The sequence below is a fragment of the Microcaecilia unicolor genome, chromosome 8, assembly GCF_901765095.1.
Source record: "Microcaecilia unicolor chromosome 8, aMicUni1.1, whole genome shotgun sequence".
Classification (NCBI taxonomy): domain Eukaryota; kingdom Metazoa; phylum Chordata; class Amphibia; order Gymnophiona; family Siphonopidae; genus Microcaecilia; species Microcaecilia unicolor.
In genome coordinates this window covers 61,461,422-61,489,321 of record NC_044038.1, presented here as the reverse complement: position 1 = coordinate 61,489,321, position 27,900 = coordinate 61,461,422, and the positions used below count along the sequence as shown (strand labels likewise).

General features: G+C 42.6%; 1 protein-coding gene across 6 annotated transcripts in view; it reads left to right on the top strand.

Moving 5' to 3' along the window:
* The window catches only part of SLX4 (SLX4 structure-specific endonuclease subunit), a 125,219-nt gene extending 99,608 nt beyond the window's left edge, over positions 1-25,611 (top strand). For 5 of the 6 annotated variants that reach the window (XM_030211227.1, XM_030211228.1, XM_030211225.1 and 2 more), the window contains 2 exons: positions 14,384-14,863; positions 24,324-25,611. In XM_030211227.1, coding sequence (XP_030067087.1) covers positions 14,384-14,863; positions 24,324-24,675 — 832 coding nt within the window. In that variant the 3' untranslated portion in view covers positions 24,676-25,611. Of the gene's footprint in view, positions 1-13,785; positions 13,915-14,383; positions 14,864-24,323 lie in introns of those variants that run through there. The other variant, XM_030211229.1, reaches the window with a different exon arrangement.
* Positions 25,612-27,900: the final 2,289 nt, after the last annotated feature.

The window sequence follows — 27,900 nt, the reverse complement described above, 5'->3', positions numbered from 1 at the left end:
GCTGTAATATGTGATATATGTGTGCAAACCAATATGCTGCATTTCTCACAACTCACTGTTTTAATGGTTCCTTAATAATATTATGTAAACTAGCTTTTAAGAGATCTCCTGTCACAGCATACTGCAATTTTCTTTGCCAGACTTCCACCAATGTGTCATACTCCAACCTTGGAGTACTCCACTGAATGTCTTTTTGGAAAAATGAAAGACGCACCTGAGCCTGTGCCTCCAAACTTAGCTGCCCACTTAATGATTCATGTGTATCTTCTGTCAAAGAGGTTGAAGACAAGTTAGTCACATAATGGCATAATTGTGAGTAGGCAAAGTGATGTCTAGGACATCTATGAAATTCAACTCTATAGATCTCGAAAAGGTTTAATTTTGTCTTCACTGTGTACAACCTGAAAATAATGCCATTACCCACGGGGGGAGGGGGGGCATATTAATGATAATTGAAATGTAAAGGAGTGCCCAGCTTGGACTTTATCTGAGATGCATTGCGAAACCAATCATTTAAATGCCCCCTTCCTCATGCCAAGTTGTGGTTGTAGGTCAAGTAACTGTAAACCTCCCTTTTGCTGCTATTTTAATAAAATTTTATGAGGAATCCTAGCTTTTTTTCATTTGACATAAATATGTTCTTAAGAAAATGTGAATCTGCTGCTGATCTCTCCAGGAAAGATTGATAGGCAGCATTTGAAACATTTGTCAGTATATTATAGAGATGGATTCAGCCCATAAGGAAAATTGGAAATGACTGCCTCTTGAATAATTTGTCATGCAAAGCCAAAACCAGAGGCTGTACATGGAGATCATAAAGATTAACCCAATTTGGGGATATGTAAGCCCAAATATTTTAGTGAACCTTGGGCCCATACCAGAGGAAGAGAGTCCTGTCACTGCTCTCTTTGTGTTGGCAATGCTGATTTGGTCAAATTAAGTTTTAAGCCAGACAGTGTCTTGAACTCCTTAAAGTGCTCCAGTATATACAGCAGCAATCTCTGTTGGGCCACAGCAGAACTATTATTGTTTGCTTTATTCTATGTTGCTTTTTATTAGGGATTATATTTTCTATTTTTACTATTTTAGTATATCTAACCGCTTTGATGGTCTGACCCTAAGTGTATAATCAAATAAATGTAATCTTAGATCTGGAGCATCATAAGAATGTCATCTGCATAAGCTTAAAACTTTTAACTGCCAGTAGTCCGAAGGACACTCCCTCAATAACTTGATCTGCCCTAATCTGGCACAGAAAAGGCTCTAAAAATTAACAAGGGCAAGTGTGTGTGGGGGGGGGGGGGGGGGCATTCCTGTCTAGTGCCTCTAGAGATGAAGTAGTCCAGCCGTTTAACTTTTAAATATATCTCAAAAGATACAACTTGGGCAAACAGATGCACAAATCTACCACAATGTACACCATTGCTATTGTGTGACTACAACATAAGGTTTATACATATTCACCCAACTGAACCCTTAATCCTATCCCCCCCTCAATATGCAGTATACACCCATAGAAACCAAAAGAAGCTTTGAATCTGGAATATGCCATCAGTACATAGTTACACCTCTAATGTATTCAAAAACGTAGAACGGACTCTCATCTACATAGTTGTCAAGTATGCGTGCCATATTTTTAGAAAGCATTTCTTCTCTCTAGGGCCCTTTTGTGTCCACCGTGTGGTGCTCCATGAGCAGGAGTTCATACATCTGATTCCTCCATTGCTTGTTTTGGGGATTGATCTTTAATCCATTGGATCAGAATACAGCGTTTAGCGTTTAGGACAGCTTTACATAAGAACAGAACTGACACTCCTATGCCATCCTCTATATTGGCCATATTGTCCAGGAGGCAATGCTGTGGGGTCAAATCCCACTGGCTTCCATACAGTTGACATAATTTTTGCCATAAAGAGCCCCAGAAGTGACTATTGGGACCAGAATCCCACATACAATGCTTATATGTTGCATTCATTGTGCCACCCTTTGGACATTTCCCATCCATTGGAAGACCCATCTTCTGTTCACGAGAAAGATGTATATAAGCACGCATCAAAACTTTATAGTGAAGTTCTTGCAGTGTAACACTTTCTGCTAACCTAGGTCCCTCCTGTAGATGTGTCAAAAAATCATCCAAATCATATGGGCCAAAATCAGCAAGCCATTTCTCCAAAACAGTCGATAAATAGGGAGGGCTTAGAGGTTTCTGAAAGCTATCATAATAACTGCCCAATAGATGTTTACAAGTTGCCAACTGTGGCCAATGTTCATCAAAACTGGATTCTTCAAAATCAAAACGAAATTTCTGAAATAAAGACTGGACATAGTGGTAAAGCTGTCCAGTATGGACTCTCACCTCAAGATTGGTATACTTATAACCAATCTCGAGGTGAGAGTCCATACTGCTGTTGCAAGTATTCAAAAGATCTTATCTCCGGTTCATCCTCCTCTGTGACATGTAATAATTTAATGCCCTTATCCACCCAACTTCTAAACCCACATCCCAATTGTCCCGGAGTGAAGGATGCATTTCCCAACAGAGGTAGAAACCAAGAGCAATGGGGATGCAGATGAAAGTGTCTTCAGAGATAGTTCCATGCCCATCGCAATGATCTCAGCAATGAATGTTTCCGCAGCCAAGAAGGCAGTTGTCTACCATATGCATGTAGCAAGTACCCCAATGACTATTCCGCATGAAGCTCTTTTTCCAATGCTATATTACAATACTCGAGGTATCATGTATCCAATCTCAGATCTGCCAGAACTGACAAGCCACATTGTACGCCTTTCAAATCCGGCAGACCCGTACCCCCCTCCCTGTGGTGCAGTTGAAGATGTTGCAATGGTAGGTGATATTCCCCCCCCCCCCCCCAAAATCTCGTAATGATAGCATTCCAGCAAGTTAAATCAGATGGCCTTAAAATAAATAAGTAAATGTTGAAATGGGTATAGCCAATTTGGCAACAACACCATCTTATAAGATAACTTCTACCCCACAGAGAGAGGGGCAGAGGGGCCCAGCAGGAACAGAGGATCTTAGACATCTGCAAGAGTGCTGGGACGTTAGCTGCATGCAGCCAAGCCGGGTTACTAGGTATGGCCAATCCCAAGTATTTCAAAGTTACATTTGCCCAGACAAAGGGAAAGTTCCCCGCCAGTCTCTCCCTTGCCCAGGTCTTAAGCTAAGGACCTCAAATTTATCTGCATTGATCCAAAGTCCCGAAAAGTAACCATACAGATTCAGTATGTCCAAAGTCCTAGGAAGAGAATTCTGCGGATTAACCAAGGCAGTCAGTAAATCGTCAGCATAAAGCTCCAACTTGAATTGCTGAGTGCCATTGCATATGTCTTGAACCTGAGGTTCCAATAATAGTTTTTGGGCTAGTGGCTTCATGCAGAGGATAAATAACAGGGGAGACAAGGGACGACCCTGTCTCATGCCCCTCTGCACTGAGAATGGGAGGGATGAAATCCCATTCGCCAATACTTGATCTCTGGGCTCCATATATAATGTCTGCAAAAGATGCAAAATGGGACCATGAAAGCTATATCGTAAGACGTACCACAGGCACGACCAGGAAACAGTGTTGAAAGCTTTCTCAATATCATAGCTAACCAACACTGCATCCAGGTCAAGCCTATGCGCCATCTCTATGGCCCCCAAAACAGTACGGACATTGACCACCACATTTCTATCCTTTACAAAACCCCACCTGATGTGGGGCCACTAATCGTGGCAGCAGATTATGGGCAATTAACTTAGCCAATATTTTAATGTCCACATTGAGGAGTGAGATTGGACAGTATGAGCTACTAAGCAGTGGGTTTCTCCCTGGTTTCAAAATTGGCAAAATAGTTTCCTCCCTCATAGTGCTAGGGAAAAGGCCTGTGACCAGGGGGACTCTTCATAAACTGCTCCCAACACCAGGGCCACCTGTTCATCTAAAATTTTATGAAACTTCAAAGGTAATCCATCAGGCCCCGGAGTCTTGCGACCTGACATTACCTGCATAGCCATCCAAACCTCAGCCACATGAATAGGCACATTGAGCGAGTCTGACTCCTCCAGTTGCAAGGTGGGAAGTGGCAGATCTGCATAAAAGCTCTCCATAACATCTATATCAGTATCCTGAGCAGCATATAATGTAGTATAATAATTCTTGAGGAACTTGGCTATAGAATGATTTTCTTTGATGGTAGCCCCCACTGGGTCGCGCAGAAGTGGGACAAGACGTGGCCCTGCCTCGGCATGTACCAGCCTGGCCAAACAAGTGCCCATCCGATTCCTATATCTGAATAAACAATGGCAACTGAATTGTAATGTATGCAGTGTTCTCTGATGAATGAGGCTATTTAATGCATTTTGTAATTGAAGATATTGCTCTTTGGTTTCCCTAGTGAGATTTCGAGCCAGTTCCCCATGGGCTTGTTGTAACTGCACTGTCAATGCAAGAATTTAATTATGTAATGTCTTTGCGCGATGAGCCAGGTATGATATAATCTCCCCTCTCATTACCGCTTTGCCGGCCTCCCACAACAGGCCAGGCAAAGCCATATGCAGTCCAGTCGTTTAAATGAGATCTCAAATTCCAAGGGGGGGGGGTCAGTGTTCCCAACCTCCTCCCATCACTCACTAGTGATCACTATCTTCACTTTCCCCACCCAGTTATTCTTGAGGACCTCAACCCGCACCCCACAGCGCTGACGTCCATCATTTTCTTAAGTTTGCCACTCTATTCTCACATCATACTACCAACCCATAATGCAAGACATACACTCAGTCTTTTTACCCCCCTCTTAACCTCCAGGCATCCACACCACTTTTTTATTAAATTTAACCTCACAATCAATTAACTAGTAGTGATTAATACCTGTCCCTTACCCACCCTATCCAGAGATCTTAGAAACATCACAATTGAAACATTCTCCAGATGTTTTTTTCCCTTCCCTTAGATGATTTTTCCACACTTAACTTGGATACTCAGTTACCCTTTGGCATGAAGTACTTAATAGCATTTATAATAACCTTGCTCCTCTGATTAATCATCTTGCATCCCTCCCCAAATTGCATAAAGCCCCCTGATTTGATCACAATCTTCTATTGGTCAAATGTCAACTTAGGCAGGTTGAGTGGCAATGGAGGAAAAAGCATGGCTCTAACTCCAGACTGAGCAACTATCGCTCAACTGCACACTATTACAAAATACCCATCACAGCAGCAAAGAAAAAGTATTATTTCACCCACATGCGTGCACCCCTAATACTGGCAAAATCTACCATATCTTACAATCCCTTACTAATGACACTAGTACATCTTTTGATACCAACCGTAATGTGATGGCTGACATTATGGTTGGTATCTCTCTCCAGTCGACCCTCCCTAGAACCTCACCATCGACGTCTCCAACGTTTTTCACTGAGACAAAGGTGATTCTTCTACCCTAAATAGCAACTTTTAACCTTTCCTCTCCGAGGTGCTTCACACAATCCAACCTATGATGGCCCCACACAAAACTCTCCTATCTTGCTTTATTAAGCGTTTTGAAGAATCCCTGATTGTTAATTGTTAGAGCTCTGGTTGCTTTTCTAAAGTATATAAGGCCGCCTACATCTGTCCCACAATTAAGAACCCCAAAGTAGGGCCAGCTCTGGTGTCAAACTTTCACTTGATCACCCAACCTTTTGTATGCAAATTAACAGAAAAACATTGTCCTTAACCAACTCAAAGATCGTATAGACAAGATGAACATTTTACACTCTCATGAAGATATGCCTTGACTATTGCAATGCCCGTTAGGGCACTAAGACTCAGGACCTTCGCCACCTTCAACTTGCTCAAAATTCTGCTATATGCCTACCCAATCACAGATATTTGATCACATCAGCCCTCTCCTCTGGAATGAAAACTGGCCTCCCCATTTTGTACCATATTACCTACAAAATTATATTCCTGACCTTAAAAGTACTCCATTCGGGACTTCCCCTTTACCTCTCATGTCTCCTGATTCCTTACACACCATCCAGAACTCTTTGTTCCATTCACCTTAAACTTTTAGTCATCCCATCTTTCCACCACATCCGGACAAAAAATTTTTGTTAGTGGACCCTCACTATAGAATTCCCTCCCTTGCATCTCTACCTCAAACATTTGTGTGAGAAGTTCAAAACTGGCCTAAAAACCTTTCTATTAAAAGACCCTTTAGGTGGAGCAATCACTGCAGCTGGATCTGTGAATCATATTACTTTTCCCCTTCTTCCTTTGTCCCTATTCTGTCCTATTGATTCTTCCTTTCTTTTTTTTTTTATTTCAAAATATGTTTATTGTCGCACAGAATATAGCCAAATAATGCAATTCCAACATGTAAAGCAAAACCAAAACTGTTACAAAAAAGCACCTGAAGTTTGACAAACTTTTCAAAGGCCCCCCCCAAATTCCCCTCTCCCAAACTTCATATCCCCTATTAGAAAAAGCAGAACAAATTCTGGTTGAAAAGGTCTGTAAGTATGGAGTCCAAAGTTTAACAGAGCGCTTCCGAGTTTTCATGCCACCCTTCTCCACAGTAAGGCATTCATGGTGAGCAATTCGTAAGTAAGATTTTTCCATTGTGTCAGAGTGGGTGGGGTGAATCCACTGCAGCAAAATACAGCGCTTACGTAGCTATAAGGGCAACCTTATGCAGATAAAGAACTATTTTACGGTTGCCCTCGTCAATGCCAGTGATATCATCCAAAATACACATCTATGGCGTGGCCATCCAATTCTGCTGATAAACTGTACCCAATAAAGCCCAAACTTTAGTCCAAAAGGCGTGAATGGGAGGGCAGTCCCAGATAGAATGTTGATAAGAGACTTTCGTATGGCCACATCTGACACATACCCCAGTTATGGGCATACCCATATTTTTTGCCCTAGAACAGTGATGGGCAACCTTTCGAGCTTGGTGTGTCAAAATTCGCCAAAAAACCGAGCATAACTCGGGTGGTGTGTCACTTCGAGAAAAAAACCATAATTTCGCGATATTTATAGTTTAAATAACAAAAATGTATAATTGTAATATATAACTGTATTTAATAAACCAAAACCTAATTATTTAACTTACCTGCTTAGTGACTTCTTTGTTCATCTGTCAGTCAGTTTCTATTGTTGGTCTTGATATTATTTAACTTGTGTGGGGTGCCGTGAACTAAGATAAGTGAGGGGGAGGGGGAATTCTTTAACTAATCTGCCTATTAGTGACTTTTTTGTTGCTGAATTTCATTGGCTAAATCTTCAATTGAAGGTTGGTATTTTGTACACTTCAAGCCCAAGCAAGCACTACTAACTTCATCTTTCAATCTGTTTCTTTTGTTGGTTTTGATATTATTTAACGCTGAGAATAAGGTTTCACAAAAGTACGTAGAGGGAAAAATTGTGAGTAAAGCCATTGCTATATTTTTCAGGGTGCTAAAAGTGTCTGGTAATCGGATCCAGGCACTCCAAATTTCCTGGTAACTCAGATATTCTCTTAATAATTGCATCTTTATTCTGCATATCGTGAAATAGAACTGGTGCACATCTTAGGAGAGTTTCTTTAATAAATCCTCCCTCACTGAGTGCTTTTCCATGCTGAGCTATGGAGTGAGCAATGCTTAAACTTGCAGATGTTAAATTTGTAGAACCTTTTACAAATGTAAGGATGGAATTAGATTGGCTCTTATAAAAGTGTAGCTGCCTGGAAATGTATTCCTTCCTTTCATCCTCACTTTTTTTCAAGAGCTGGGAATGATTAGTTTCAAAATGTCTATTTATATTCCACGTTCTGCTTACTACCGTTTCAGTACATAGAACGCAAAATGATCTGCCATTTTTTTCTATAATGCCATACATCTCGGTCCATGTCTCTTGAAAGGGTCGGCTACTGCTACTACCACTTCCTTTACTTAACCTTGTTTTTTTATTTTTTGGGTTCTCCATCAGGGGGGCAGTGACAGAAGATAGAATTATAGATAGCCTGTTAGCCCTGCAGGCAATTAGGGGTTAACTAGCCTAACTGACCACCTTATGTAAATTAAGATGGCTGCCGCTATTTCTAATGGCGGGAAACGGCACCCATAGCACATGCCCTCGCCTCTCCCAGCCTCCCCCTCACCTATCTCAGTAATGATGGTCAATTAGAAATCCACGACACCCCAGAACAGTAGATTGGATGATGGTTGCTGGTAATGGCGATCACAGGGCCCTCAGAGATGCGTCCCCCACGGCATTCCGCTGCTCTCTGCTCCGCCGGCCGGAAGTGAGGTCAAACGGCCGTGCAGGAGCCGGGGCAGAGGGAGCAGCAGGGAGGGAACGAGTGGAGGACTCGGAGGGAGCCAATAGGAGCGCACACGGGTAAACATGCACCGGGGGGGGTGTGATTTCGCCGGGGGGGAGGTCGTGCTGCACATTGGGGGGGGGGGGCGCATCGGCGATCCGCCCGGGTGTCAGCAAGGAACGCCGCTGCTTCTCTGTATGCGGCCACATGCGGCCGCGTATCATCGAAAATGGCTACGCGTGTCAGTACTGACACGCGTGTCATAGGTTCGCCATCAGGGCCCTAGAAGGATGTATATACAGTGCACTCTATTTAAGTGCACGTCAGATAAGCGCATGCTCTGTTTAACTGCATGCCGCACTTCGGTCCCGTTTTTGGCGCCATCAATTTCTATGGGGACAAACTTCGTTTTAGCGCACCACTGATAAGTGCAAGATTCGCTTATATGCATGGTTTAAGACCGCTCCTCTGCAGGAAAGACTCCGCATAAGTGCATGCACGGAATATGGAAGCCAAATGGCGCGTGACAACCAACGAGATTTCAAATTTACCGCCCCTTTAACTTCCACATGCAGAATAAGCGAAAGAATGTTGTTAGAGTGTACACTGGAGTCGTCATCATCACACAACTGTAAGACTTTAACACTGGCTGAACAAATAGAAGTTCTTAAAAAATTAGAAAACAAAGCCAAGCATCTATTGCTAAAGAATATGGTGTCAATCTCAGTCAAATTTCACGTATCTTGAAGCAGAAAGACCAGCTTCTGGAAGACTGGCAAAATAATACAAATCCACACCGGAAACGAATACGGGCGGGAAAAGCTGAGGAGGTAGAAGATGCTCTTCTTCGGTGGTTTTCTCAAGTCAGGAGCAGACAGTTTCCTGTCAGTGGTCCACTGCTTTTGGAGAAAGCTAATCAGCTAGCTGAAAGTCTTGGACTAACTGAATTCAAAGCCACTGTTGGATGGTTGGAAAGATGGAAGGAGAGGAACAACATAAAATTCAAGAAACAGCATGGTGAAAAACAAGACGCTGATGACTTTGGTGCTAAAAATTGGGTTGTTTCAGTTCTTCCTACCATCTTGAACGAGTTTGCACCTCATGACATTTTCAATGCTGATGAAAACGGTCTCTACTGGTGAGCGATTCCTGATGGAACACTTGCATTCAAACAAGCTGAAACTACAGGAGGTAAAACGTCGAAGGACCGTCTGATGATCCTCCTTTGCTGCAATATGGATGGGAGTGAGAAGTTGGAACCACTCGTCATTGAAAAGAGCAAACAGACCCCTGAGGAACCCTTCTAACTACCCTTCTCCATTGTGAATACTGCCCATTTAACCCCACTCTCTGTTTCCTATCCTTCAACCAGTTTTTACTCCACAGTAGGACATTTCCTCCTATCCCATGACCCTCATGGACCCTCCAATTTCCTCTGTAGCCTTTCATGAGGTACCTTTCAAACGCCTTTTGAAAATCCAGATACACAATATCAACCGGCTCCCCTTTGTCCACATGTTTGTTTACTCCTTCAAAGAATTGAAGTAAATTGGTGAGGCCAGATTTCCCCACACAAAAACCGTGCTGACTTGGTCTCAGTAATCCATGTCCTTGGATGTGCTCTGTAATTTTGTTTTTTATAATAGCCTCTACCATTTTCCCCGGCACCGACGTCAGACTCACCGGTCTATAATTTCCCGCATCTCCCCTGGAACCTTTTTTAAAAATCGGCGATACATTGGCCACCCTCCAATCTTCCGGTACCACACTCGATTTTAAGGATAAATTGCAAATCACTAACAGTTTGCTTGCTCTCTTAAACTAGGCGCCCCTTATAGAATTATCCTTTTGGTACTTTGTGTGTCTAAGTGCTTTGAAAATGAGCCCCCCCAATGTGTCCTAATGAAAATAAGTTCTCACGAGGGACAGTTGTAGCTGGTTTTCTAAGTATTTCATAGCTAGTCTAACAATGATTAAATGTGACACTTCATGTTTCTTCCACCACTTCGTCTATCTGAGGTTCAGCAATGTAATGGTCAACAACCTTGTTACCAGGTATTGGTTCCAATAATGTTTCATTGTCAGAATCTGATGAATACTCTGTGTATAAGTGAACCTTCTTTTTTGATGGTTCTTTCTATGGGGTATCAGTCTCAGCATCTGTTTCATCACCTGATACTAGACTCTGCAGCTCCTTCCAGACATTGCTTTGCTACTCTTTGGCATATACTTCAGAAGTGGGGGTCCAATGTACTTGCAGTGTTGACCAGGACCATTTTAGCTGTCGGCCTCTTATATCGGCACTAAATGCTTCTTGAAGCAAACCACATTTGCTGGATCATTGTCGGACACCATCATAGCATGATGAAGATGGCATATGGTTGGCAGTATCACCGAACATGAGATATATCAATCTCCACCACGCAAATCCGTTGCATGTTTACATGGTTCAAGAATGGTCTGCATCACGTGAAGCTTCTCCCACGCAGAAGATTGGGTCAAAGTTGCCATCACCGCTTCTTTTTTCTGAAACGGTCTCTCGATCATGTCTAGGGTACAATTCCATCTCATGGACACGTCCTGAACAAACATTTCAGAATTCCACCTCATGAACACGTCCTGAACAAATATTTCAAAATCCATTTCTCTGTGGTCCTCCAACTCCACTTGATTTGAAGGGCTGTGTTTGAAGTGGCCGATAATTTTTCTATATTTTTCCAAGACATCTATGCCACACTCGCCCATTGCTTTGTTAACAGACAACTGGAGACTGTGAGCAAAGTATGGCATGTACTCAAAAGGCAGCAGACCAACCACAGCAGTTACATTGCAAGTGTTGTCAGTACTGATAGTTGTGACTTTGTCATAGTTGGGATGCAAGGGAATGGGGAGTCTGAAGTATTCTGCACAAGCTGAAGTAAAGTGGCATTCTGCCACATGGTAAAACAGTTAGTAGATAAAACTGTAGAGTCCAAGTATGGTCCAGCATGTGACACACGACTCCCAAGTAGCTGTCATTGGCTAATGATGTCCAATAATCTGCTGTAAATTTAGCATGTCGCTTCATCCACAAGTGCTTTAACCTAGTTCTTTTCTGCTTTGAACAGATCTCTGATGCGTGCATCAATTTTGGCCTGCTCGGAAGTACATAGGTTTGACATGTTAATGGGGCAACTGTCCTTGGCTAACCACCTGGTGATAACAGTTGAAAAGGTTTTCCTTGTTAATTGGATCCATCGGCTTATTCTGACTCTGTTGTAACTGAAGTAGGGTAGGCTGATGTTGATTAGAAGTAGATTGTTGTTGGGATGAAGAAAATGCGTGTTTATTGTGGAGATGGTAGGATAGAGATGTCGTGCTGTGATGATACTTGAATTCGCCTTTACAAAACTTGCAAATCACTGTTTGCTGATCTTTAAAGGTAGATTGACCATTAAGCAGTGGCTTCATTTTCACTTATTTTATCATCCTCATTTTAATATTCCCTTATCTCTTGTTTGTTCTGTCTGTCTGTCCTAATTAGATTGTAAGCTCTGTCGAGCAGGGACTGTCTCTACATGTTCAAGTGTACAGTGCTGCGTACATCTAGTAGCGCTTTAGAAATAAGTAGTAGTAGTAGATAGACAAAAACAAATTCAAAATTAAATTTTGCAAAAGTCAACTATCACTGTTTCAAATTTCAACTGTGTTTCCCATCCCCACCCATCAGCATACAACATAGCTGTATGTAAGTGCATAGTAGTAGCGCACACAAATTCAGATTTGACATTGGGGTTTCTGCCAGGTACTTGTGACCTGGCTTGGCCACTGTTGGAAACTGGATACTGAGCTAGATGGATCATTGTTCTGACTCAGTATAACTGTTCTTATGGAAGATACCCAGGCCACGGTGGTCAGTGTTTTTTTTAAAAGAGGCAAGATTCCTCCCTACTTCCCCCACCCCACTGACAATAGGGACAGCCTTACGGTACTTTGGTAGTAGAAGGGGGAATCTTGCCTCTTTGGGGGGGGGGGGAGGAGGATCAGAATGGAGGGCTAGGTGCTATGGGGGGGGGGGGGGCGGGGGTGAGAGGGTATTCACGACACTTAAGCAGGGACCCAGAAGTTAACTTGGCACTGGCCAGTATTCAGACCAGCGCTTGGTTAACTCTCCGCATAAATTTAGGACAGACTGTTTTATAACACCTACTTTTTCTTTCCCTCAACCCAACTCTCCCATTTCCTATCACTCTTGTCTTCTCTATCCTTAAATCCCTAGTCTTTTGCTAAGTCTAACCTCTTTCTTTCTCTCCCTCTTCTCCCCTCTCTATCTGCAGCTCTTCCTTACCTCCCTCCCTCTGATCAAAGCACCAATATTTGCAGGAGAACCAGCCCTTGAAGGACCTGCTGGCCCTGCTTTCTCTGAGGCATAGGCAAGATCAGCAGGGCCTTAGCTGGAAGCAAGCATATGGGCTGGCTCTCAAGCACATATTAGTGCTTTGACTGTGGTTGCTTCGTTGCTGTGAACCAGTATGGAAATTTATTTTCTTTGGTGGAAGGAAGTTTGGACTATTGGGGGGGGGGGGGGGGGGGAGGGGAAGAGATGCAGGCAGCACATGATCTGACAGCATTATGGGCCAGTAGACTCCCAACTATTTGAGGATATATGGAAATGTATTTGGATGGCAAAATCTTGGGAATGAGAGTGTAAGAGATAAGTAATATATCATGGAGAATTGAGTGGTCAAAGGCAGCCCAGAATTATCTTGTAAGGGATGAAATAGAATTCATCGGGGGCGGGTGGGGGGGGCAGGAAGTTGAGAGAGAAAAAGGGCAAGAGGATGATGAGGGGATAACTCAAAATCTGATAAAGCTTCTTGTTATATGAAGATGTACCACTGGTGCATTGAAGAACAATAGTGTATATGGATAATGTATGTGGATTATAAATAAAAAGTGGTTTTTTTTTTTATAGCATCTATGTTTACATACTGTTTGCATAGGTGTGTTCCCAGGAGTGTAGTTTGAGCAGGAATGGAGTTTGTGAGGTGCGTGTGTACTTTATAAAGATAGGTGCATATCCATATCCATACATTTATAGCTTCCTTAGAGCATTTGTATCTTTATTGGAGATAGTTCTGGGAGCTATTTTTTTTTTTTTGTTTAAATCTGTTTATTGACATAAATTTAAAAAAATACATAATATTGCAACAAGAAGACAATACTGATGAGACAAACAACTATTAATATTTCTCCAGTCGTCACTGTTTTTCCTTTTTATCCCCAATCAACCCACCCCCTCACCCCTTCCTTATCCCTCTTATTTGTCGTTAGAATCTTGTTTCTTAGCAAACTCAAGTAAATGACAAACATTTTTGATAATAGCGCAAAGAAACCATTCGCCTGTAAGTCTGAAAATTGTGTCTGTTTACTTTATTCCTTCCCCCCTTCCACCAACCTCCAACCCTACCCTTCCCCTATCCTCAACAGTTCAAAAGCCTACTTCTTGCAACAGGTGTCAAGGAGTCCCAAAATGGCGACCAAGTCTTACAGAACTGGTCTCCCTGTCTGGAGGCCAAGTCTCCGACCCTTTTCTTTTCCAGCATTCAGCACTGCATCATTGTCTGGGAGCTATTTTATAAAGGTATATAGGCATCTGTGTTGCCTTTATCAAGGAGGTGTAAAATAACTGTGTGTTTGAACATTTTTATAGACTCACTGTTCTAAAATGATCCCTTATGAAGCTAATTTTATAATAGCCTGCCTAGGCTATTTTATAATGATAAGATATATGTCTATGTGCTATTAAATTTAATTCATACATTTATAGCCAACCTTTTCAAGAAAGTAAATCCTCCAGTTTTTCTTTGTCTCTGAAACCCATATGCCTGGGGGGAGTTTGCTCCTGACAAGCTGGTGCCACCAAAGGCAAAATAGCAAGACAGTAGTAAGGTAATATTTATAGTAGCTACAGATATATAAAAAAAATGTTAAATCCTAATATTAAAAAAAAATAGCATTAGTGAGAACAAGAGAATAGAATATGATGTGATGTGGCTGTGCTGGCTGTTTGCTTCTTTCCTGTAATGAAACCTTGCATTTGCTTTTGTCAGATTTGGGGTCCGCTGTCTTCCCAAGCGTCGGATGGTTTTGAAGCTGAAGGAAATTTTTCAATATACCCACCAGACTTTGAGTTCCGATTCGGAAGATGAGATCCTGTCCTCGCAGCTGCATCAACAGAAAGTAACAGTGTGTGCTAACCAACCTGTGCCACTTCCAAAGAACCTGAAATTAGGTGCTAGCACCTCCATTTCAGTAAGGAAGCATCAGCCAGGTGTATCGAGCTGCTCCCAGCCAGCTCCAGTTAAAGGTAATGTTGAAGTTACAGAGAAGCCCCCAGGAGTAAGCCACAGAAGATTTAAAAGGCCACACAAGAAGATGACCAGGAAAGAGGAGACACAAGCTTTATTCTCTGCTTCCTCTCCAGTTAAGGACAGGCCTTTCAGTACTGATTGCAGGCAGCAGCCTACAGCATCACAGGAATCTACAGGCTCATCAGCTGCTGGTAGTGACAACTCCTTTGGATCACAAAGGTAAGGGGGAGAAATAATGAATTCACCAAAGCTATTACTATGAGCAAAGCAAATGTTTCAGTGCTGCTAAAAATGCTTGTCGCAATGAAGCTACACACCTGACTTCTCCCAGAGCAATATGTTTTTGAATCCAACCATATCTTCCTATTTGAGAACCTGACTAGGGCTATGGTATCATTAGTCTTCATTTATAGTTATCTAGAGATTTCTTCTAGTGTTAGCACTCTGCCCCCTTCCATCTAAATCAGACATCACAGCAAAGCACTATGCTTCTCTTCAGAAACTGTTATGAGAATTACAGACCCAACTCACACACTCCAAATTTACAGTCTCACCCTCTTCCCTGCCAGCTTAGACCAGCACCATCACGCCTTTCTCTCCAACCCTTCTTCCCACCACCCTGTGGTTTGCCACAGTCATTCTCTCCCCCTCCCCCCACCCTTTGCATCACCATTATCACGCTTACTGTCTCTCCCTCACTCCACTGAGACTGCCACAACTATCAGTATTTCTTTCTTCCCAAAACAATTGCCTCCATTACTTGTTCTGGGCTGTCTTCTTCACTTCCCTTTTCTTCCCAACAAGTCACTACCATTGCTCCTTCTCTCCCCCATCTCTCCCGTTGCCACCTTCACTCCTCTCCCTGCCACACAAAGGCCACTGCACACCACAGTGATATTTGAATGGCAAATAGCCTTTAAGAGTGTGTCATATTTTTTCAATTTAAAATTTCAGTATCTTTGGAAACTGTCTCAAGTTTTAAATTTTGTCATTGTGCCTGTGGTACTATGTATGGTGTCTGAGAGAGTTCCATTACAAGTGTACAATATAATATAGATGCATATTTATATGTGTGTATATAAACATACAATACTGTGTCAGGCTTGGAGAATCCAGTATTTAAAAGATGGGAGGAAAGAGGAATAACGTGTTTGGAAGAAGTAATGGGAGTCAAGGGACAGATAAAACTGCAAGAGCAAATACTGGGTAATGAGCCAATGCAATGGGGGGACACTTTTGCTTATTGCCAGCTGAAGCACTTTATACATTCTTTAGATGGGGAAAAATTGAGACAAAAGTCAGGGTCCAAGTTGAAAGAATTCTTTGAGGAAATTTCAGATACTGAACCATCTGTCTCTGATGTGTATAAGGCATTAGGGTCAGTTGGGATGAATAAAGACTTGAAAACAGTTAAAGAACGGTGGGAGAAAGATTTGGGAATAGCCCTTCCCAACTGGGACATTAACAGACAAGTGGAAGGGTATTGCAAACTTAGTTAGTGGAGCCCAATATCGGGAATGTGCTTTTCGAGTACTTCATAGAGCTTACTTCACACAAGTACAATTAGCAAAATTTGGGGGAACACAAAATTCAATATGCTCGCGATGTAAAACCGCAGAAAACACATTCTATCACGCATTTTGGAGCTGTGAAGCCATACAGGGCTTCTGGTCCAGAGTGGCCACCTATCTGTCAAACCTGCTGTCTTGTGAAATAATAGGAACCCCCTCACAGATGTTACTGGATATATATGGGTCATTCAGAGGAAATACCTCAGAGGAAACATTATTTTTTTGTAAGGGGTGTCTTCTGGCAAAGAAATGTATACTTCAAAACTGGACTTCAGAGGCAGTACCAGAATTTTGGCACTGGCGGAATATGGTGCACCAGCTGCTGATGTGGGAGGCAAGATAAGCCAGAGGATCCCTAAAACGAAGAAATCAGTTTTTGAAGATCTGGGGAAAATATATAGATACCCTATCAGCTAAGGGTAAGAGTTTTGTACTTAATGTGCTGTAGACACTATATTGAAGTTGTAGGTGGGTCAATTCCTCTTTAGGATGATTATGAGTTTTCCGTGGGGAGGGAGAGAATAGGAGGGTCAACAGAGGAGAATTTTTGGGGGTGGGGGGAACTGGGAAAGGGGGGGGGGTTGGAGAAACGGAATAAAAAGTGAAAGCAGTAGGCCCGAACTGTTTGATGTTTGATTAGAAGGGAATTTCATTTTTTTTTTTTTTCTTTTCTTCTTTTTCTCTTTCTTTCTGTTTATTATTAGGTTGGGGGGAGTGGGAGGGTAAAGGGAGAAGGTGGGGTTGTTAAATGTCACAGTGTATGGGAGAGCTGTTAAGGTGGAGTAGAAGCTACACCTAAGATACACACATGGTTAATAGAACAAACCAAAGCACTTGGTAGCTTGGAATAGTAGACGAAGTCTGCACAATAAAAGTGTCACCTTCCAGAACGGGGGAGGGGGTCATCAGAGTATAAGACCTAGGACCTCCTCCGGGACGGGAGGGAGCTAGTTCAATATGGAAAGTCAAAGCATGCACATATCGACTCACACTTAGAGGGGGGGAGGGGTAGAGATAATAATGTAAAAGTTTGATAACGAGCTGTATCATACGGTTTAAACAGAGCTTGTTTAAATACTCTGAATTTCTGTATATGCACCAGATTAACAATGTTATCTTTGAATTGTCATTAACAAAAACTGTTGAACCTTATACTAAAAGGAAGGGAGGGCGGGGGGAGGGAGTGTCAAGGGATAAAAGAAGAAAATGACTTGATGTTTGTGGACGGATTACAAGTTGTCTGTTGAATTAGTAAGGTTATTTGTTGGGCATGATGTCTATATGTTTTATATAATACGTCAATAAACAGATTTAAACATAGAAGGGAATTTCATGACTGGTTGTACGTATTGAATATTTGATGTTGATAAAAGTGTACACTGTTTTCAATAAAAACCGTTGAAACATAAACATATACAATACATGAGAAGAATAATCATATCTTTTAACATAGTCACACCACTTCTGTATCATCATCCCCAAGTCCATTCTTTAGTTTGTGCTGTATTTTGTGGGCACATAATTGCTATACATAAGGGAAGAAGGTTTTAAGAAAGAAGAAACTTTGATTTATTGTAGGAACAATCAGATTGTTTTACACGTGACCGTTCTACTCTTACAGTGGACAAGTAACAGTTTTTCTGTAAGTGCCAGAATAAAGATATTTAGTGCAATCGAGAAATGCAGCCCTTCTGTGCTTTCTTCTCTGCCTCTGTTCCCACACTCAAATGTCAATTCACTTACCTAGCTACAGCAGCTTTAATGACTTGCCCAAACCTTGTTCCACAAATATCTTTACACCAACTCAGTGTAAAGGTATGTCAAGGCAGCCATCTATTTACCCATGTATTTTCCATGGGGGAAAAATGAAATTTTAATTGTGTCCTTGTGGAAACTATTCCATGGTGCATTGTTTCCTTTTGCTTGGACTTCATTAGAATGGAAGCAAAAGATAGGAAAAAATTCTCCAAGGCCAACAGGATAAGTGAATCCTCGTATATGGGTGACGCTATCCATCGGAGCCTACTCAGAAAGCTTCTTCCAGCACTTTCCAGAACTTTTGAGAGAGCTCACCGTGCATATGTGCCTGTTCCTGTCTGCTGCAGCTGTGCAGGTCCTCCTCAGTCCTTAGTTTTTTTGTGGAGCTTAATGAATGTGTTTTGCATCGCCCTTGCCACAGCTTGCCTTTTTCAGTGACCTGGATTTGTGGTTTTTCATTGTGTAAGTCCTGTTGCTATTATGTAGTCATTTTCATCCATTAGACTTCCCTAGGTATGTTTTACCAGTGGTTTTTTTTTCCCCAAGTTTATTTTTTGTTGTGAGCCTGACTAGGCCATTTGTAGGCCTCAGGTTCCCATCTGGATATTTTTCATCATTGAATTGTTTGATTTTGCTGCGGCTGTTTTTCCAGATGATATATCTAAGAAGACCCCCAGTGGAGGTGTTCCCAGTGCAACAGGACCATATTGATAACAGATACTCACAACTGGTGAATGTAATGCGTGGGACCCAACCATGGCCCCTCTCATTGTATTCTGTTTTCCCAGATGTTAAAGAGGCATTCATGGCAGAGAAAAACAGAAGGAAAGGCTTTTCAGCACTAATAAGATTGGTCTATCAGCATCAGAAGCATTGGTCTCTGTGGGTCCCCAGAACTGCACTGTGTTCTCAAGTTGCCCAAGGGACTTGCTTTCCTGGTGGAGAGATCATTCCAAACTGATGAAAGGAGTACCATTTCAAATTCAAGCAACTCTTCTGATGGATGCATTCAAAGTGGGCTGGGGAATTCATGTAGATGAGTTTCACATCAAGTGCATGTGGTCTGCTCAGAAAAAACTTCATCAGATAAATTTCGTAGAGCTAGGGGCAATATGGAATACTCTAAAGGCTTTCTTAAGTCATTCGATTTTTACTGAAACCCATGCAACAACCTCTTACAAAGACAATACACTTATTTGCAATTTAATTACAGTAAACAGTTGCAAAATACACAAATATCTACCCCCTCCCCCATCTCAGCATATTCTTTCCTTCCCTCCCATAGCTCCAACCAAGGACAAGAGTAAGGAACTGACAAAGTGCCAATAAGTGCTGGAGTGAAGTGGGAAAATGAGGTTCAAGTGAAGCCAACATATGGGCACTGGTGGGCCAAAGGGAGAACACTGAAACTGGGACTTCTAGTTCTACAAAGCTATGCACATATTGCCTAGCCAAAAAATGAGCCACAGGTTGCCTACTCTCCCCAGCCCATACTTTCCAATCTTCTCTTTGTAAGTTCTGGAAAGGTTCCATTGTATTATCACATTAGTAAAAAAGCCCGTTTCTCATTTAAATGCCATTAATGTTTTTAAGGGAAGTTCCAGCGTCCCCCCTCTCTCCCTCCCAATTCCAGGGTCCCCCCTCTCTCCGTCCGTTCCCCCTCCCAGTTCCAGGGTCGTCGTCCCTCCCTCCGAGTTCCAGGGTTGTCATCCCTCCCTCCCTCCCCTTCCAGTTCCAGGCCTCCTCCCTCCGAATTTTAAAAGTCATCCTGACCGACCTCGTCGGGGTTACGGCAGCCGGCAGCAGCGGTAAAAAGCGTGCAGGCTCGGCACTTCAGTTTTCCCTTCTCTGTCTCTCAGCTCTGGTCCCGCCCTCATTTCCTGTTTCCACAAGGGCAGGATCAGAGCTGAGAGACAGAGAAGGGGAAAAAGGAAGTGCCGAGCCTGCACGCTTTTTACCGCGCGAGGTAAGTCAGGATGACTTTTAAAATTCGGAGGGAGGGGGCCTGGAACTGGGAGGGAGGGAGGGATGGATGGACGATGACCCTGGAACTCGGAGGGAGGGAACAAACTTCCAGTGGGTGAATATTATATGCAGCCTTCCCTTCCCTCCGAGGGCGTGGCACTGAGAGCGAGTGCGAGGCCTGTGGTTGGTCCCGTCTCTTTCTGACGTCGCGTTTGTTTCCCTGGCAACTATACAGAGTTCCCTTGAGGGCGGGGCGATTCCGAACCCTACACGGCTTCACTGCCACGGAGTTGGCTTCAGAACGTTGGAGGTGCGAATTATCACATTGTTGTGCAAAACCTGCCCATTTCTCCTTAACTTGTTCTTTCCGTCCCTTCAAAGAAACAGTGATTTTTTTCCTCATATTCCCTAACTTCTGCGCATATCTGCACCCAGGTAGCCACAGTGGAACCTCCCATATTGTTCCAGCCTTTTGCAAATGTCATTGGCTAGCAACAAGGATAGCATTAGATGTTCCTTCTGATTATGGGGGGCAGTAAGTAGGATTCCCAACAAGCAAACCTCAGGACTCAATGGCCAATCTACCCCACTCCATTTTTATAGTCTTGTCCCAAACATCTTCCCAAAATCCCTGGCTTTTAATTTTAAATGGTTTTTATTCAGGATCAAAAATTTATAATAACAAGTTTCATTTAAAAGGCACCCCGACATAATAGACCATACAAAAAAAAACCCCGACAAAAACCCCCCAACAAAACAGACTAAAACCAAAACAGACGATTAACCCCAAAAAAAAAAACCCACAACAAAAAAACCCAAGACAAAATAGACTCTTAATCAAGTTGGATTATGTTTTCAAGCAGATTTATGATTCTTACTAGATACCAAGTGTGGATATTGAAGACAAAGCCGTAGGCAGGTGCCCGGACTTTCAAGTGACAAGCCGTGGACTTTCTCAGTAATTTATGGCTCCTCCATTTCTTTGTACCCTTCAAATTCGTACCATTCAAAAATAAATCTATTTCATCAGGCCCTTTTGTCAGGAGCCTGTTTTGTCAGGGACTTTTATGTCGGGAACTTTTTTGTTTGAAACTTTTTTTGTATGGTTTCTTTTGACCAGGTGCCCATTTAAAAGCAACTTTGCGTACATACTGCCGTACACTTAGTAATGAATCATTCTCATCTGAAACAAAGAAAGAAAGAGAGGTCATATCCGAAATCCCAGTTTTTAAGAAAATATTTCTTACACTCTTATCTATCCCAACCCCTCCCCCCTTTACATACGAAAATTTTATGCGTAGGATGGCCTTTGGCTAGTAGCAATTGCAATCCTAGTACTTCTCTCCTCCTTTTAAGATTAGATCATATTCCAAAATCGGTCCAATACAAGAGTTTTGTGCGCTCCCTGTGCTTCCTACATCATTAGTGCATGGAGTCTGTTTCTCCAATACCAATAAGATGGGAATATATCTTGCATCAATGAGGCAGAATATATTTTCCCCAGTATATATGCTTTATTTAAAAAGTCTAGAACCTCTGCCTTGAATCCCGTAGACCTCCCAAAATACCATGCTTTTAATGTACTCCCACCACTGATATGAATTTGCTACAAGGGGAAATGGAGGATATAAAAGACCCATTGAAGGAAGAAGGCATCTGAGGCTAGTCTGCCATGTGCGTCTATTCTGGAGCAGAACTGAGGAACTTTCTTGCAGTGGCAAATTTATCTATCAAGAAGGTGTCCCACTTTTGAAAGATCCTAAAGGTGACTCTGCCATCCAGGGACTACTCATTTGGGAGAAAGCTCAACTCGTCTGCCAGGATGTTGGTTCCTGCCTTCCAGATATGTGTCTTTGAGAAACATTCCATAAGAAATGGTCTGTTTTCACACTGACAATTTCCCAACACAAGAGGTATTAACCTGTCCCTATCTGAGGATCACATAGTGCATGGCTACCTAATTATCTGTTTGAACCAAAAAAACCTTGTTGGACTAAGGATCTAGGCTCTACTGGTTCCCTGTAAAGATAGCAACAATAGGTAACTAGAGCAATGGGGTTGGAGGGGCTGCGGAGTTCTAGGCACTTATGAATGCCTAGAACTCCCCTAAGCCTCTTTCTTTCACTTCCAGGCTTTCTTCCCCCCCAAAATTAAAACTTCTAAATAAGGCTTGTTGCCAACAAAAATCTTTTTGGATGTTTGCTGGTTACATAAGAGTGTAAGTGTTGCCATACTGGACAGACCGAAGGTCCATTAAGCCCAGTGTCCTGTTTCCAACAGTGGCCAATCCAAGTAACAAGTACCTGGCAAGATCTCAGAACAATAAAACTGATTTTATGCTGCTTATCCTAGAAATAAGCAGTGGATTTTCCCAAGTCCATCTTAATAATAATGGCTTATGGACAGCACCACTGGGTTTTATTTCCCTTTTTTGCTGTTGAAGGCAGGCTGTATCTAGGGTGTCCCATATTTGAGAATTCACTTAATCTGTTTGTCCAAGGAGAAAACACAGTTGCTATCCTGTTCTCCAAGGGCAGCAGGATAAGAATCCTCACAACTCGCCTTTGTCCCCAAGGAGTTGTATTCTAGCAATGACTGAGGATGTCCCACATGACAGCAATAGATGGGAACAGGCGTGCATTGACAGTGAAGCTTTCTCAAAAGCTTTGGAAAGTGCTTGAGGAAACGTCCCGTGCAGGTTCTGTCAGATGATGTCACCAGTATGTGAGGATTCTTATCTTGTGTTCTTGGAGAACACCTGCTACACGTAAGTAACTGGTTTATTTTGGACATGTATTTACATTGTATACTAGTAGTTTCTCATGCCCTACAGCTTTCTAAGGCATTGATGATGTGGTTACCGACTATAATGAGCATTTATTTTAGTGTGTTCTGTGTGAACATTGGGGCTTTCCCCATTGACTCATATAGATCTAGGGCAGTGTGACAGTAGAAGTATGGGCAAGCATGTATCATTTCTTGCTTATATCATTGCCTAAATATGCTCAGTGCAGTTTCCTTTTGTATATATAGGGGACTGACTTCCAGCTGAGTAATTTGGCATGTCTGATGAGGGATAATGAGGCACATGCATAAAGATATGCAACAGTCAGTGTATTCTGAGGGATTGGAGCTGAGCAGGCCTGAAATACTTTATTAAATGCTTCTTTGTGCCTTATTTATTACACAGCCCCTCTTCTGGGTTTCTGTGATAAACTTATTTATTTGCCAGCCAGCATGAATAGTTATTCACTCCAGCCTGATTTTTGGTTGTAAAATGGATGAATTACAATTAATATCTCTTTAGGAATGAAATAAAAACTAAAAGAGAAGTGTGAATTTTTCTGATTACATTTGTTCTGACTTGCCAACTGAGTCCTTTAATTGTCTTTGTGTGTGTGTGTTTTGTTTTGCTTGAACATCCAACCAAAAGACAGAATTCGTAATGAGTTATTACAATGAAAGAAGTCCTGATATTCATAGATAGATGAATTCCGAGGGCACTGTCTGGCTATGGGAGCGACAGATGAGCCATGTTATAATAATCAGTTCAATATGAAATCACACTGAAATATGTGCAGGGCTGTGAACATTACTAAGTACAAGTACTAGTTTTGGAAGTACAAAAGTACTAAGATGATAAATACTTTTTACTTTGTAATTAAAAAGTATTTCATCTCAAGACAAGACCCAAAATGTGATGCATACTATCAAATGAAATTGCAGTCATCAAAATGTATCTAGATTTAAAAAAAGAAAGTCAAGAATTAAGAGTCACACCAGGGGCGTAGGCAGACAACAGATTTTGGGTGGGCAAGGGCAAGAAGTGTGTGGGCACCAAGTGTTCTCCCCCCCCCCCCCCCCAAAAAAAAAAAAAAAAATCTCAGCTGGAGGGAAAACGCTTCTTTCCACCTTGGCAGTCTACAGCAGGCATGCACTGAAAACTGAGGATGCGTAGGTGCCGGTATCGTGGAGAGTAGCATTTTCATTACCTTCAGGAGGAAGTCTTCAGCTGGCAGAGTTTGGGATCCCCACCAGCTACCGATAAACATGTGCTACTGTTGGGTGGGCCTGAGCCCTAAGTGGGTGGGCCCTGGCCCACCTGTGACTACGCCACTGAGTCACACAGATAGAAGGAGAGGGTGGTTGATCACCATAGGGGTTGCACATTAGGGGAAGGAGGTGAACTACAGGGAAATATGCATGTCAGTTAAAAAAAAAAAAATCATGTATACAGTTCTGTTTTTTTTTTTTTTAAACGACTTGTTAACATGAACTTTTTACATGAATGTGTATAGTACAGAAATAAGGTTTTTATAATGCATGTTTGGGTCAGTTCTTACCTTCTTATCCTTATACCTGATAACTTTCCTGCTTATTTTCAGTTCTCTGACTAATGAGTTTGAGATGGCATTCTCAGCTAGTGAGGAAAAGGATGAAGCAGAGGAGGCAGCAATCACACCCTCTCAAGCTGCAATCCAGGAGAAGGACAGGACAGAAGCACTGAGGCATTACATCCGCCTGAACCCTGAGCTGCATCGCAAGATCCTGTTGTACCAGCCCTTGGAGCTGGCGGAGCTGCAGGCAGAGCTCAAACAGAATGGAATTAAGATCTCCGCAGGGAAGCTGCTGGACTTCCTGGATTCTCATTGTATCACCTTCACCACGGCTGCAGCTAGGAAGGAAAAGCTACAGAAAAAGCAAAGCAAGCGCAGGAGAAAAGGAGGGAAGAGTTAACTGAAGTTCTGTCATTGTCTGAACACCAGCACCAAATTGTCTGTGGTTTTAAAGAAGCTAACTTTGTCACTTAACACCAAGTTAACCATTTTGTGCAAATCAATCTCTTGGAATATTCTGTATGACTCCTCTGAAAAAACACAGGTCAGCTTGCATCACTTCAAGGACCAGTTTTTGAAGGTAGTGCTTGAACTCCAACCTCTGAGTCATAGGATACAAATTTATGCCCCTGTATTCATTGCATCTTTCAAATGGCTTTAGTCTCTACCCCTGGCAGAGGTAGCACTGAGAGATATATTGACCCCCTACCCCCCCCCCCCCCCAGCATATTTTTTGTCTGTCTCTTCCCCTTGGACTGAAAAGTTGTTATATTGCAAATCAATGTTTTTGAGGTGGGAGGGTTTAAAATATATTTTTTAATTTATTCTTTCTTTTTATAGATTAGATTTTATGATAAGATATTTCTGACAAAATGCTACCAATTCTAGGTAGCTGTGTTGTGTACCAGCACACTAAAAATATAACCTTTGAGTGGGTCCAGCAAGTGAAATGTAGCAAAATGCCAAGCTGTGACTTTGATCTTATTCTTGGTCATCATTGAGACCACTTGGAAGATCTTGGCACATGGTTCAATAATATTATCCTTTATTGGATAACATTACATGTATATCTGCTTTGTGATTTCCTTCTATTATCTAGTTCAGTTTCCTTTGATATTTGCTTAGAAATCTCCTCCTGTACTTTTGGCTCCAATGTGATTGAAACTGGGTTATGACCCTTCGATATGTACGTAGCTACTTGATGACTTTTCCATATTTTGTATTTCCTCCCTCCTGCTTACTTGAATCATTTCAGCAAATATCTGGTTCAGATGCAGAACCTTATATAACTATGCTCTTAGGTTTAAATAATGGTCAGGATTCCATTCTGAGTGCTGCAGACCAGGGGCGTATCTGCGTGGGGCCACAGGGGCCTGGGCCCCCGCAGATTTCGCCCTGGCCCCCCTCCCCGCCGTCAACCCTCCCCCGCTGCTTACTTTTGCTGGCGGGGGGCCCCAACCCCCGCCAGCCGAGGTCCGACCCGCAATCTCCATATTTCGTCTTCCTCCGTGGCCATGTGCTTCAAGGAAGTAACACTGCAGTGCTGATTGGTTGAATCCAGTTCGGCGTCTGACGCCGAACTGGATTCAACCAATCAGCACTGCAGCGTTACTTCCTTGAAGCACATGGCCACGGAGGAAGATGAAATATGGAGATTGCGGGTCGGACCTCAGCTGGCGGGGGTTGGGGCCCCCCGCAGGCAAAAGTAAGCAACGGGGGAGGGTTGACGGCGGGGAGGGGGTGGAGAGAGGCGGCGGCGGGGGGGGGGAGGGAGGCAAAAATGTGCCCCCCCTCTCTGGCTCTGGCCCCCCCTACCGCCGGATTCCAGATACGCCCCTGCTGCAGACACACTGCCTATGTGATTTTCCTTGTCCACCAGCTTAAGGGAGCAAGTCTAAAGAATTGAACCCAAGTCTTGTTTATGCTGGCATAGAGCAATGCCATTATCTTGGCCCCTAAATCACATTATCAGTAATGTATAAATAAGCTTATGTTGTAAATAAAGATATTGACACTTTTATAGCTTACAGAAGTAATATAAATTTGAAATGTTCAAAAACATTGTCAGTCATTTAAAACCCTAAAAAAAGTACTGAATGTCCATACAGAAAATCTTTTATGGCTGTGATGTTCATGAATGAATGACTTTTAATATTTTGTACAGTGTAGTCTGCATTTTATGGTTGTTGTGTAATATGTACAATAATAAAAAAAAACCCCAATGTATCCATTTTGTAAGAGTACAGCTGCTCATGGAAAACTCTCATTGGCCTGAGGTTTGCCCAGGGGTGCACCCTGGAAAAGAAATATTTAACTGGGCATTATACCTGCCTTTTGGTGATGAAGTGCCAGAATCCAAAAGGGATATAAAGAGATCAGGTAGAGGGGTGGGTTCCAAACCTGGCTTGGGGACCTCCATCTAGTCAGGTGTTCAGGGTATCTGCAATGAATATTGTCAAGATAGATTTGTACGCACTGCTTCTGTTGTATACAAATTTCTCTCATGGCGGTATCCTAAAAACATGACTAAGGAGGGAAGTTACTTTGCTGTGGTAAAATAAGGCATTTTATGGCAGCTAAGATTACCGCAGGAGTCCATAACCAGGCTAGTGACTCCTGCAGTAAATGAATAAATCAACTTGTGATCAACCTTTTGTAAGCTACATTATTCTGCTTCACAGAATCATGTGGCTTAGTGCTCCTCAGAACCCTCTCTTAAAGGGACTGGCACTGTCAAAAAGATGCATGGTCCTAAACACCTCCCCCCCCCCCCCCCCCCCACCATACATACATACACACACACACACACACACACACACTTTCCAGGACACACAAGTTCTCAAATGTTGAAGCTTTGCCCCCACCTCTGAGCCTATGTTAAAGTAAGACAGGAGCAATCCCCAGTCACTTCTGTGCCTGTCAGCACTATTTTCAAAATGGCACCCTTGTTCTTTAGTGTTAGCCTTAAAGGATTGTTGCTGTCACATGACCTCTGGAACAAGGTAGGCATTGGGGAGAGGCTATTAGGGGTAGGTGGAGTGTCTGAAGAGCCAATATGGAGTGGGAGTGGGGCTTAAGCAATTGAGAACTTGAGGGGGAGGAAGGACACCAGACTACATCTAGTTTTAACAGTGCCTGTGGAATAGTATTCATTAACCAGCAGGTGGAGATAGAGAACTGAAAACTGAGCTGAGACATATCTCAGTCTAGCTCCTCAGTATTTTCTGTCTCCAGAAGGTGGATGGACACACTTTTCAGCTTCTGAGTGATTTGCTGCTGGTCCCAAGTTGAGCTTTGTGGGTAGCTACAGTCTGCAGAGTCATATTTGGAGGTCTTAAGATACCCGTCTCTGGTGCACTGTGAATTTACTTCTTCCCTCCTTTCACTTCTCCCCAGTTTCCTGTGGAGCTCTCCTTATCTGGCACAACAGCCTTGATTTAAGTGGTACAAAAATTTGGAGAATAAATACATAAATGTAAAAAAAAAAAAAAAGAAGGAAAGAGGTTTACTGAAGTACATAGCACAGAGTATCAGTCCTGATCCTTTCCCTTCTGGGGTAAGACTGGTGGAGACACTGAGCTTGTGGGGAGCAGACGGTAGTGGTAAATCCAACTAAAGTTTGACT